The following is a 13,021-nucleotide window of genomic DNA, read 5'->3' as shown; positions in this document are numbered from 1 at the left end:
GTATAAATTATTTTTCATATAATTTATTAATTTGACAGATTTCGCCCCTAAAATGTCTGTTTAAATCAAAGCGAATACAGGATCATAATTCATGAAATCATTTAGTACTATTCCGTACCATCCGTCCTACCTGACAAAACTTAAACCTGTGAGTAAAGTATTCAAGACTAACTTGCACATTATTCATAAATTCAATACTTTTAAAGACCCTTAATTTTAGAAACATAAATATAAGACTTTTCAGGGACCCGCAGACACACTGGTCCAGATGATGCTCTGCAGGAATGGAGGCGTTTGGGTCTCAAACTAACCGGTGGGGGCTGGTTGCTGTTGGGGCCAGAAGCTCGAGGAGCTCCTGCCTGAGTGCCAGAGTGTCCCCCGCCAGAAGAGGGGATGGGGGCCTCCCCCAGCTCAGCCATGAGGGACAGGTACTCCTTGTCCATCCGAGCCTTGTCCTGTGCTGACTGGGGGGGCTCAGCTCCTGGTGCTCTCTGGGCAGCAAACGTGCTGTACAACACAAACAGTAACGTTAGAGGATCTGCAGCAGGCAGCACGAGATGCAGAACTTCCTAACTAACATCACCTGGTGTATTTGCAGTCAGACGAGATGTGGCCTGCTCCACCACATTTGGTACAGAGGGTGGTGTTGGTGATGCTGCGAGGCTCAGTGTTCTGCCAAGGACGAAGGATTCTACAACGAAAAACATCTGGTCTTCAGTGGAGCTCTGTTTGAACAGATGGTGTATTTGTTCCTGAACAAACAGCAGGCTGCATTGAGCTTCAGGAGCTCTGGACAAACCTGTTATCATCCTCCCTCAGGGTGCCGTTGAGTCTGGCCAGCTCCCTCAGCTGCATCTTTCGTAGGTCGTTCTGGTCCTCAGGAGTCTCRATGCCCTGTTTCAGGATGTTACGAATCTGTGGACACATTTCTATCCTCAGTACAAACTGGACACTTTAATGAACTGACATTAGACTGACGACCTGGTCCCAGCAGGTCAGACCTGTTCCACAGCTTTCTTCACGTTATCCATTGTGTTGGCAGTGACCAGCGCRTGCAGAGGCTCATCTTCTCCCGGCAGCATCTGTCCATCTTTTCGACCAACCTTCCCTTCTTTCACAGAACCTTTTCCTCGAATCATGATCTTAGCACAGCATTCTTTCTCAATGTTCTTCAACGTATTACCACTGAAAGAAGAGAACTGGTTTCAAATGCACTGTCATATTACTTAAACCCAGAAAACCACCAATGCCTGCCCACTACATCCACCACCTGTAGAGCAGGCCTAAAGATCTACTTACCGTGGTCCGATTAGCAGGCCAACAAAGTTGATTTCAGGATATTCATCTTGAGGGATCATAACTTTGTCACTGACTCTTGTGGCTGGGGGTCTGCAGGGAACAACAAATTCATGAATTACCGTAAAATTCAGTAAAATTTAAATAAAAAAACCCTGCCATCTTTGCCTTTCTGTTTAATTTGCTGACGGCGCAATGAATTCTGGGATACCGTAGGATACTCAGATACAGCTGAAGTTTTGTCGGCTGCATGAGTAAGTGGCTGTGAATTGGACAGCCTACGGYGGGGGCAGTGATGTAAGCAGCTGACAAATGAGGCTGACGTCGGCTGCAACCCATGAATTGAGACACAGCCTTTACACAAACCATTACTCCCTGCAGAGTTTATTCCCTCTGCTTTTAATCATGAGCRTTGATGTGGTTAGGCTCTGGCTGTCAAGAGTAGACAAGTATAGATGCAGTTCTATTTTAATCAAGCATTAAGTTCTTTAAATCATTTGCTGCTGAATTATGTTTGCCTGAAAACACAAGCAGGCTGCTGTAATACATCTAAAGTGTGTATTTTGGGCACAATGACAGGGATAAAGTAACAGTAAATGAAAATCGTGCATAGGGTGGGGGTACAACTTGACCATAACCCATCTAGTTTCTTTATAACTGTCAGGAAAAAGGATAAAGTTATTCTATTGGCATTAAACAACAAACTTCAAAGAAAGGTGATGTGACCAATAATATTTTAGAAAAGCAGCTGTTATCAGCTGTTCTCTTTCTTTGGGGGCATCACCGGCTGACTGAGTGGGAGTCATACTTGTAGTCTGCAGGAGGCTTGAAGTCGGGGTTGAGGTTAATCATTTCTGTGATCAGGGAGTGCCGCTCCTCCTCGATCTTCTTTCGGGTGCGATACTCGCGGGTGTTTAGCCTTTTGCCCTCGCTGTTATAGATGGGCTCTGGAGAGGGAGACCTAAGAGCAGCAGACAAAATACAAGACAGACACCACTGAAAGCTCTTCTGCAGTGGAGCTCTGCAAACATCAATCATCCAGACTATCTAGAGCTGGCTAACAACAGGAACAATTTAAAAATGATCTCTAGTCAGAAGCTAAAGTAATCTGTATCACAGATAATTATCAGATTGACTTGGACTCATGGCCAGCACATGAGCAAATTAAACTATCAGCTGTGCACTGACATGTTAAGAGCTAGAGTCCATGTTTTCCAAACAATCAGAGCAAGATGGGGGCAAAAAAACTGCATCAAGGCAAGGCATCAACCACAGGAAAAACAGACAACCAAAAGTAAATTCACCACACACACAGYGCCAGTCGAAAGTTTCCGATCAACTTAAATCTGCTGCTGTCCAAACCTTAGACTGGTACTGCATATATATGAATCAGGCCAGAACTACACCTGCATACAGGATTGTTGGCCTACAAGAAAGAACAGTTGGAGGTCAGAAACCAAGGTAGACTTGTAATGCTAAGCAGAGACACTGGCTTTGAGAGATGCTGGGTGACGACGTGGTGGTAGAGGTCCGTACCTCCCCCTGGATGCTGAAAACCTGCATTGATGTGTTAAGAAGGCTCTGTGTTTGAAAAATGGTTAGGTTGACGTGGGGTAATTTGGGTTAGAGGAAAGGAATTAAGATTAGATATCCACCTTTTTCTATGCTCTCTAATCAGAGAGCTATTTTTGTGAGAGAGGAAACAAAAACTGCTTCCTTATTAAGCTTCAAACTTCCAACGGTGACCACCTGAAACATCTCCCAAGTTGTTCTTCTGTTACATAGAACGATTTAAGAGCGCTCCAGACGTTTAAATTTGTAGCTCTYGTAGAAATCTCTGAAAAAACTAAGAGTTCAAAAGTCAAGGGGGCTTAATCTAGCAGAGATCAAGTGGACACACTGTTGAGGGCAAGCCACTTCCTGCAGGAACAGTTCCTACGTTACAGGCCGACTGCTTCTCTTCCAAAAAAAGAGCAATTCTGGCAGTTTTCTTCAAGATCTCAAGAGTCCAGAGGGAAAACTGGAACGCAGTCCCCTTCACCCTGGTGGAAATGTTTAAAGCCACATTAAAAAAAAAACCTGAGACAGCCAGCAAAAAAATCATTTGTTAGGTCTATGAAAGAGCCAATTCATCACTGGTCTGTTAGCAAACAGGCTACATGCCATGAGAGGAACCCCATAAACGAAATCAGCATGAGATCACTAATAATAATGTCAGGGAAGTGGGTATTTTATCAATCTGCTTTTATCTGAAAGGGAAAATAGCTAMATCATCTGAGCTATTGTGTTTAAAAATATATCCAAAGAGACAAAAAYCAGTAAGAGCACAAAGTCTGGTGACCAAAGCCTGTTTCAAAGGAAAACCTTCATACATTATGCACCATACTGCATTGTATTATTGGTTTATACAGCACAATGCATCAGACAGTGACTGAAAACAGAATGCTTTAAAGCCCAAATCTGAAGCTGGGAAAGAGTTTATAAAAAGTAACTACATTTAATAACAAAGAGGTGGAACTACCCAGGACTCTGGTGGTCACAACCCAAAAATAAAAAATATAAATCTCAGATTACACTAACCTGTTTGATCCCTGAAACCCCACTTATTGGCTTTAATCATTAAGCTATTCTTTATTTTTTAACCCAAGACTGAAACACTGTTTAACTGCGTTTTGACTTCACTCTTTAGACTTTCAAGCGGATCTCACAATCTTCCTCTGCTGGTGGATGGCAGGCTCTTCACCTTYGGGGAAGACCATGATGTTCGACTGAAAGCTCAAAACATACAAACGTGGACTGGAAGTTTGTGACAATTTCGACTAAAATAAATTACATTTTATTAGTCTCCACAGATTTCAGGGAGACCAACTGTTCATAAGTTCCACCTATATTTACTTTTTAGTTTCACTTTTCCCTTAAATACTTCAAGCTTCAAYATGTTTTTATTCCAACACAATTTAAAACATGTCTCAGTGTCTTAGGTGAAAAAACAAATGTAAAATACTGTATTTCCACAAATGAAGGCCATGGTTTCATCCAAAAAGTTAACTRTGTGTAATTTAACAGCAGGTAGAAACAAGATAGTTCAGTTTGATGATGTWGTGAAACTGATATGTTGTACTAAATATTATTACTTTGCGATTCTACACAGATTTTGGAACATTTTTATTTTATTTTATTGATCTCCTGGTCACAAGTTGAGTCAGGCGTTTGACTCAAACACCAGCTAATGCCCTAAGGTTTTGTGTATTTGGTTTTTACTTTTATTCTGGTTTGTTATTAAAGTCAACTAATTGAGGGAACAGAGGTCAGAGGACCAATGTCTGAGTAATAATTTATCATTGCTGAGGTTAAAGTGCTCAATAACACAACTAKTAATAACGATTTCTGACTGGAACTATTTATGATCAGGACTGAAGCTTTTTCTGAAGCAGTTTTGTAATGAAGAATAACTGCCACCTTTTAATGATGTTATGACAGGTTTTTAACTGTTTTATGAATGCTTTTCATATTGTAATTGTTTATTCTTTTTAAATGGTTTTATTTTCATATTGCTAAAAGCCTGTTTAGGGACTGGCATTGTAAATTAGCCTAGGCTAGAGTATAAATGTGCTGTAAATACTTGACATTTGTCTCTATACGAATAAATAAGATAAATGAATACAGTAACTTTGTGAAGATTTGAACATATTGGTATATATTTTCCCCAATCAATAAAATTTCACATTAGTATTAGTACACATCACTTGGCAATAGTTTTAATGTGCTTTATTCTAGTATTAATTCGGATAATGTAAGATCTTAGCTGACCGATCTAAGGTGGTTTGTATAACAGTAACAGATAACTCTGAAGAAGATTTAAACAAGTGATATGATGTTCAACGGCTTCATTAAAACACTTTATTCCCTGTTATTTCTGCCAGTTGTTTAAGGAAATACAGCATATAAACCTAAAAAGTCAAAGAAATGCATTAAACCATAAGCTATTATTGCAACTCTGWCATTATTTTCTATTCTGTCATGATTGACACCATCTCCAAACTAACAGAATTACATTTTTTTTTAGAATTTCCTTAAATTCCTGCTCAGTAACATTACTAACAGTACAATGTTTTTAGTTAATAGTGACAGAATAACATTCAGCKTTATAAATAATATCTCTAACCTCTCTATCAATTAGCTCTGGTAAAGAGAGAACCTGTAAGCTCCTACAGAAAACCCTGCTCTACAATGGCATTTAAACTATTCACATTTAAAATGCAAAAATGGGAATTTGTCTTCCAAACATTCAAGAATGTAGAGAAAGTGTTACTGTTCGAGGGTTTAATCTTTTTCCAACCTGTCCTCAGGGTTAACAGGGATTCCCAGGTCTCCTGTACGCAGTTTACGAGTCAGGTCTTCAATCTGCAGTTGGACTGGAAGAATTCAGGTTAGGAAAGAAAAACAAGGATGGAGAGAAATGTGGTTACCACAACAACATCAGAGAGACAACGCTCTACACTTTAGAGCACAGTCTCAGTCAGTACAGACATTTGGTGAAATCTGCTAAATAAAAAGGGAGATCAAACAAACATATCTGATACGACTAAAGCATGAAACCACTTCCTCTTTAGGTGGTATCAYAGATTGTACTCACTATCGATATGCTTGTGAGGTCGTTTAAAGTAGGGTTAAAAATAAATTAATAAATCAACCTTTTCTTGGACAATGATTAAGCAAGACAACACGTCAAATGATGAAACCATGATTCCTAAAAATGCCAGCCATAAGATCAACTCTTCAAACAATGCTGAGGTTGACTTTCATCATTATAATGAACTMGTTTTAATGGCTCTGGCATTCTGAGGACACATTTTGGTCCATTTGTTTTGCAAGTTTCAATAACAAAACAGGTGATTGGTCACGTTTTGCACTCCACAGATCTAACACTGAGGGGCAGCTGTGACACAGAACAAGTCTTGCATTTAGGAGGCAATGAGGAACAAAATAGATCAGTCATTTCATGCACAGTATGGAGTTGTGAAGGAAAATCCCCTTGAACACTGATTTGTTGATCACTGAAACTCTGGGTGACTGAGATGAATACAGGCCTGTGACTCTGATGTTCACAGCATTTTTATCTTAAAGCTTGTTTTAGGGGATCTACTTGACTAGAGAAGAAACAAAAAMCTAAGTGTGACAACAGAGGGTGGGCACAAATGAATGCTTACATAGCAAGGAAGAACAACCATTACCAATGAGAGGACAGGGTCAATAATGATGTTAGTTACTGATGAAGTGTGTGTTGGGGCAACACTGCTCCTCAAGGCATGTGGGGGGGATTTGTTTCATCATTGCTCTGGGGTTTGAACCTGATCGATTTGTCATAAAGCTAGTATCTCATTGAGCTACAACTGCTGGCAACCAGTTGGCAACAGCATTTGAGTCAGAGTGACTGAAATAAACATGTTCTAAGTTCAAATAAGACTCTGARCCTCTGAGTCACGAGGAGGTGGAGTACCTCCACAAACACTGTTCACAAGCAGGTCACCAACAGTCACAATCCTGTGAGGTACTGGCTCAAGTTTCTGTCTTTACAAAATGATTATTTTACGTGCAGCAGCATTTAGTCAGACACTGCATGCGTTCAGTGAAACTTGGGGAAAAAACAACTTGCAGTTTGTCTTATTTTACWGTAGATTTCTTTGCCATCAGAGCAGCATTGTTCCCATTCAGACCAATTGGACAAAACTCATTATTTTGCTATGTTAGGATATTATGGCTACGTTCACACCGCAGGGCTTAATGCTTAATTCAGATTTAAAAAAAAAAAAAAAAAATCAGATGTTTTGGCATGGACGCTCACATTATATTTAAAATGTGACCTCCAGCTGACTTCAGAATGAACTCTGCCCAACCCCAACGTAACCWAAAATGTGCAGGAAAAGACACGACGTCACATTTAGCTCGCTGTTTACAGAATTAGCTAAATATGGATGCTACTTGTTAGCGTGTTGATTCTGATATTGTGCTGTCAGAGCTCATTAAAAACAATTATCTGACCTGCTTGTTTAGTTCAGTGTTTATATCTGAACCTGCCTCTGACCGGATGCTCCGGTGAAGCTTTGAATTTTGGAACGACGAAACGTGTTGGAAGTGAAGTATCGATTGAGTAACTTTAGTATCGTTACCATCCTATGTTTCTGTGGCTTCTCAGTCATCCAGGACATGGAAAATTAAAGTCACATACTGAAAAGATACTGAAAAAAGTTGGATTTGAAAAAAATTAATAAAAAAAAAAATTAGATCAGATTTATTCAGACTGGCATAAAAACATCTGATATGGGTCACATGGGTAAAAAAAACAGGATTTGAATAACATTTGGCTGCATGTGAACGTAGCCTTTGATGCCTTCATGCATAATGATAATGAGGACATGTCGGGAATCAGGCAAAATGCTGAGGCTCAGGACTGTTCATAGCAGACAATGGTGTTTAAGCAGCTATCAGACCCCTCTTGTTAATGGCTGCCCAATAGTATGCAAACTGGGAGACTACAAAACACAGCAGAACCACTTAAAGRAAACGAACAGAACACCTTACATCAACATTTTATAGTTACTGCTCATTAGAGAAAATTGCTTTGTCTCAACAGTTGGAGCAAAATTAGACATCTTTCCTTTAGGCAAAAAGCACAACATGATGAGAAAGCTGGAAATGTTTTTAGCACCAGTTTGAGTTAGTAATGTACATGCCTTAAGAAAGCTCTAACTGTTGGGAATTCAGCAAACAGGAAACATTATTAATACTGGTACCATGTCAAGAAACTAAAACTTTAAACAACCAGAACTGCTCTGACATTCAATAAACTGCATTAGCAATGAAATCACAAGGCAATATTTGCTAAAAACAAATGACATTTACCTATATATGCTCTCTCTTGATCTCGTGTGAGTCCAGGGGGAATAACTGTGGGCATTCCCGGGATAACAGTCTTCTGATCGGGTGTCTCGCTGCTCCATCGACTCTTCTTCCTCGGTTTCTTCTGGCCGAAATCTACAAAAACAAACAGCATATATTCCACCCACTGGAGCTTGAAAACACAGGAGAGAACACTTTCCAATGCTAATATCTTAAATGTGAGTTTAAAGATACAGTCAACACTAAGGTCAGATGTTCATTCTGCAGGTGTATTTTATAGAAGAAAAACAGCAGGAAACTATTAACATACTTTAAATCATGTTAATCATATGATCTGAGCATTAAAAGTTCACTTCCTGATTGATTAATCTGGACCAAGTTTGCAAAAATAGCGAAAAATGTAAAGCAAACATGTATATTTCCTCTCAGTGCTGATCAGTGCATGTCTAATAAAACACCTGCAGAGACAGGGGCTACACCTCTACAGGAAACACAGGTGGACTGGCTTTTCAGCACCTTTCCTTTCTTTATTAGAAAAAATTAATGACTGAAGTGTTTTACAAGGTCATCATGTGTTTGTTATGGAGAAAAAAATAATAACCTTTACATATGCTCATTTTTCTCCACACACTATTTCTGCTTGCAAATAATGTTTTTCAGAACTTTATTTAGTGGGATGTAACTCTGAATACTAACAGAGTAAAAATGTGGATTATTAATTTTACTAAAGCCCTGAAGAGATGAAAGCTCAGATATAACAAACTAAATGGGACCAGATTTAATTTCCTTTCAAATCTGCAGCAGAAAACTGCATCTTGTAGAAATGAAGTTCCAACAAGGTTTTTATTAGATTTTACCATTTTACCCTCGAATTTGACTTTAAAATAAGCATATTACATTGTTTTTCATAATTGCAGAAAGCCACAACAAAGATAAAACCAAATATTTTCTGTGTTTTTTTTATTAATTCTCTTTTCTTCAGTCTTTATCTTAAACTTCCTGTAAGTTAATAAATTAATTTCTCTATAAAAGATCACTAACCAGTGTTTTGTTGAGGTTATTTACCAACAAACAATAAATGGTTGCAGGTTGTGTAAATTAGATGACGTAAGGCCTCGTCTGACTGGGTAAACATACGAATGCAATAAAAATATATCTCAAACGATTAAAGGTTACTTTAACGTTTTCTGTTCGACTCGCTAGGATTTAGTTTAAGAAGCAGTGCTAGCGGATGGACTCCATTTCGTGTGGCTACAGTTTAATGGAGGACTGTCTGCAGTGCCAGCGTGTCGGGAGCTAGCTAGCTAGCGGATGTTTAGCTAGCTTACCGTTAGACATGATTCCGGCTCCCACAGCGGACTGTTGTTGAATCTGGGTGGGAAACCCTGGGTTGAACTGGTGTGGGGGAGCAAAAGATGTGTTGGGCATGGGGGGCTGGTAACTCTGTAGAGAGGGAAACGATCCGGGAGGTCCCGGTGTTGGCATCAGCCCGTTGCCTCCAGCACCAGGCCCGGCGTCGAATCCTCGTTTAGCGCCGATACTGGGGTGCAACTTCCCCAGAGGAGTTGCGTTTGCTCCCGTGGCCATTTCCAATCAGCTGAAATGGCTCTGTGTTCGTCAGACGTTGGTTCGCTACGATATTTAGGTTAAAACGAGCGAGTTTGCTCCAGAACAATGACCCGTCCCTAGTTTTCAACAACTCACTCAAAATGGCGCACAACAGAAAACCACAAAGGTTGATCCTGAGAAATGACGTTCCTGTAAAATGGATTCCTAATGGCTACGGCTCGCGCGTGTATTCTAACATTTGATTGGCTCAAAGTGCCTGTCAATTTAATCTGACCAATCACCGATCAAGGATGATGCCCCTCCCACCCAGAAAGACACGTAATATAATATAATATAATATAATATAATATNAATATAATATAATATAATATAATTTTTAATCAGCTGTAAGCTCAAGAACAATCAAACCTGAACTGAATTGTAAACTTTAATTTTTCATAAAGTAATCTTTTACAACATTTAAAACTTAATACTTAGAGTCAAAATGAAGCATGCTGGCCACCACAACCACCTGGGCATACACAAAACTGGCTGTTTCTCAATTAGAAAATAAAACAAATTTGACCGTCTCTATTCTTTATATTCCTTTCTTTATTTTTTCTCATGTTTATCCTTTTGTCTGTGTCATTTTTTGGTTTTATGCATCCTTTGTGGCTTTTTCCATGTGCTATGTGTATCCTCCTTGTACCTTAATAAAATGTGTTGTCTGCTGCTTGATCTGTTTCTTTTTTTTAAAAATTCAACATTTGTTTAGCTAATATTCGACTTCAGTAAATTTTAACAGTTTTCCTACTATTTTCTGCTAAATGTCAACAGAAATTCAAGTAGTATAGACAGTTCAGATGTTRAAGTGTTTAAAATCAGCCTCAGTCTGTTCAGCAGCTTTCAGCAAAGCAATAAGCTGCTCACTGCAGCTAACGGACCTGACTCAAAACACTGGTTAAAGTACCAAACATGTCTGAAAAATGAGCAGGTCTCCTTTATTCAACAGGTCAACACTTATCCAAAACAAATGTCATTTCAGTCCTGAATGAATGAAGCAGGGTTTCATAGAGTGAAAAGCAGAAATGAAAAACACGTCTGGAACAAACTGCAGAGCAATATGAGTGTGGCTCTGCCTGAGCAAATCACACCAGGTGCCAGACTTGTGCTGTCTTATAGGAGTTCTACTTTTTTTACTGAGACAAAAATAGGCTTTACACTACAAAAATATGAGAAGAGACAACCTTTCCAGGARGAACACTGTGCTGACTCCTACAGAGGCAGGTGAAGGGAGTAGTGCGAGCAGGTCCAGCGCCGCACAGGTTTGCCCACTCTGCCGATCACAGGCAGTTTGTGGGCGTAGGCACGTGGAGGAATGGCAGGAAGAGGCGGAGTCAAAGCAAAAGTGGTCTGAAAGGGGCGGCGGCCTTGGCAGCGCCGACCCATCTGCCTTCCGCCGATAACGAAGGAGATCACCGGGGGTCCGGCGTGAGGCGAGGTRAAGCGAGCTTTGGGAAAAACCTCCCGAGACAAACCTGCTGAGCGCTGGCCCAGACGTGACGAGGACGACCTGGAGCGCTGCACGGAGGACGAGCGGGCTACAGACCTGATGAGAGACAGTGTCCACAGCTTGAATCACATTTATCATGAGTCCTGTTAGAGTTTCACATTTTATTTAACCATTCACACACCAAAACATTCAGCTGTTAGCTTTTAGCTACACTTTAGTTAACCATTCATGCACCAAAACATTCAGCTGTTAGCATTTAGTTACACTTTATTTAACATTCATGCACCAAAACATTCAGCTGTTAGCTTTTAGCTACACTTTATTTAACCATTCACACACCAAAACATTCAGCTGTTAGATACACTTGTGTTGTTTTAGCTATCATTCAGCTTAGTTAAAGCAACAGTTCAGTTTCAGCTTAGCTGTACTGTTTTACCTTCCTGATCCTGTGGCTGCGAGGCTAGGTGGGGGTGGGTCAGTGCGGGGGCTCTCATCCTGCCTGGGGCTGATGTTGAGGTTGGCCGTCAGCTGTGGCATCTTGCGGGTGGTGTCGGGGTTGGACACGTGGCCGAGGGGCTCCTTCCGGGTGTCTCTGAAATGGGACGGGACACAGGGGGGGTAGCTGCCGAAGCCCGGACCTGTGCTGAACCTGACGGCCAGGCTGTCCCCGAAGAAGGAGTAGAGCTCAGAGTACATGGCGGGGAGAGGAACCGGGGACCACTCCTCCCAGTGACAGCCGGCCCCGCCTGCCTGCAGGTGGATGGCGATTCCGAGGGCAGCCTCAGACAAGGGCTCTGGAGGGGGGCTGAGGCCTGGGGAGCTGACTCTGTAACCCACAGAGCCTGGCACAGAACCGGGCTGAGCACTCAGAGGCCTGTCAGCGGGCTGAGACAGAGACAGGGCCTTCATCCTCAGAAGACGCTCCACTGCCACCTGCAGGACACAAGAGCCTTCAGCACATTGATGATGATGATGGTACAGACATGGTTTGAAACCATTCAGGTATAATTTAGGTTTCTAATATGTTGACCTGATAAGAACTATGTCCCACTCTGATGGTGGTAATCTATACCAGGGGTTCTTAAACTTTTTGACCTCGGGGCTCAATTTGTTGAACATAAAGAGGCACAAGGCCCAGTCACACATTACTAATGTAAGAGGTCTATAAAGTACTTGAAAATAATAACTAAGTAAAAGTAAAAATACCTTAACAGAAAATGACTTTGATAAAAATAAATGTCTCTGATGATAAAACTACTTAAGTAAAAGTCATAAAACTGTTCACAAAAACTGGGAAAGTTGAAGTAAAAGTAAACGTACTTTTCCACGCTCTCTAACAAACAAACAGTTAAATTTACAGATCAAAACTGGCTCCACAAACCAAGTTGAATACATTGGTCAATTTCTTTAAAATAAAATATGTTTATCACCTCAAAATTTACTCTACTGGCTTAGTAGAAATAGTTGATTTGGTTTAGTTGAGTAAATTCAACACTTAATTTTTTAGAGCAGATAAACAACTCCTTTCACGATGAGTTCAGACAGATTTAATTTATAACAAGTAACTAGGTGTTAAACTTTAAAGTAAAGTAAAAGCATCATTTTTTGGTTTTTCGAAGTAACTACCGTATTTATTCGTGTATAATATGATCTCATGTATAATACGACCCCCCCTATTTTTATCTTAAAAAGCATAAAAATTTAATTCACATACTACCTCTAATTTCATATGGACTTCAGGATTTTTCAGCCTTTGCAGTCTTT

The 13,021-nt window shown here is 40.3% G+C and overlaps 2 protein-coding genes across 2 annotated transcripts; both read right to left on the bottom strand.

Moving 5' to 3' along the window:
* Nucleotides 1–311: 311 nt before the first annotated feature.
* Nucleotides 312–9,925, bottom strand: LOC106511089 (splicing factor 1; the record flags this gene model as incomplete). Its single annotated transcript, XM_013999834.1, is given in 9 exon segments — nucleotides 312–507; nucleotides 584–691; nucleotides 800–915; nucleotides 1,002–1,185; nucleotides 1,300–1,389; nucleotides 2,105–2,257; nucleotides 5,636–5,711; nucleotides 8,200–8,331; nucleotides 9,525–9,925. Coding segments are annotated over 9 exon segments (1,314 nt in total), but the record flags the coding sequence as incomplete, so codon positions are not given.
* Nucleotides 9,926–10,722: 797 nt separating this feature from the next.
* Nucleotides 10,723–12,190, bottom strand: LOC106511090 (TAF6-like RNA polymerase II p300/CBP-associated factor-associated factor 65 kDa subunit 6L; the record flags this gene model as incomplete). The annotated part of the gene is given in 2 exon segments (XM_013999835.1): nucleotides 10,723–11,353; nucleotides 11,694–12,190. Coding segments are annotated over 2 exon segments (831 nt in total), but the record flags the coding sequence as incomplete, so codon positions are not given.
* Nucleotides 12,191–13,021: the final 831 nt, after the last annotated feature.

The sequence above is a fragment of the Austrofundulus limnaeus genome, unplaced genomic scaffold (genome assembly GCF_001266775.1).
Source record: "Austrofundulus limnaeus strain Quisiro unplaced genomic scaffold, Austrofundulus_limnaeus-1.0 Scaffold2502, whole genome shotgun sequence".
Taxonomy (NCBI): Eukaryota; Metazoa; Chordata; class Actinopteri; order Cyprinodontiformes; family Rivulidae; genus Austrofundulus; species Austrofundulus limnaeus.
The sequence above is the reverse complement of the archived record's forward strand: the minus strand, read 5'-3'. Positions and strand labels throughout refer to the sequence as shown.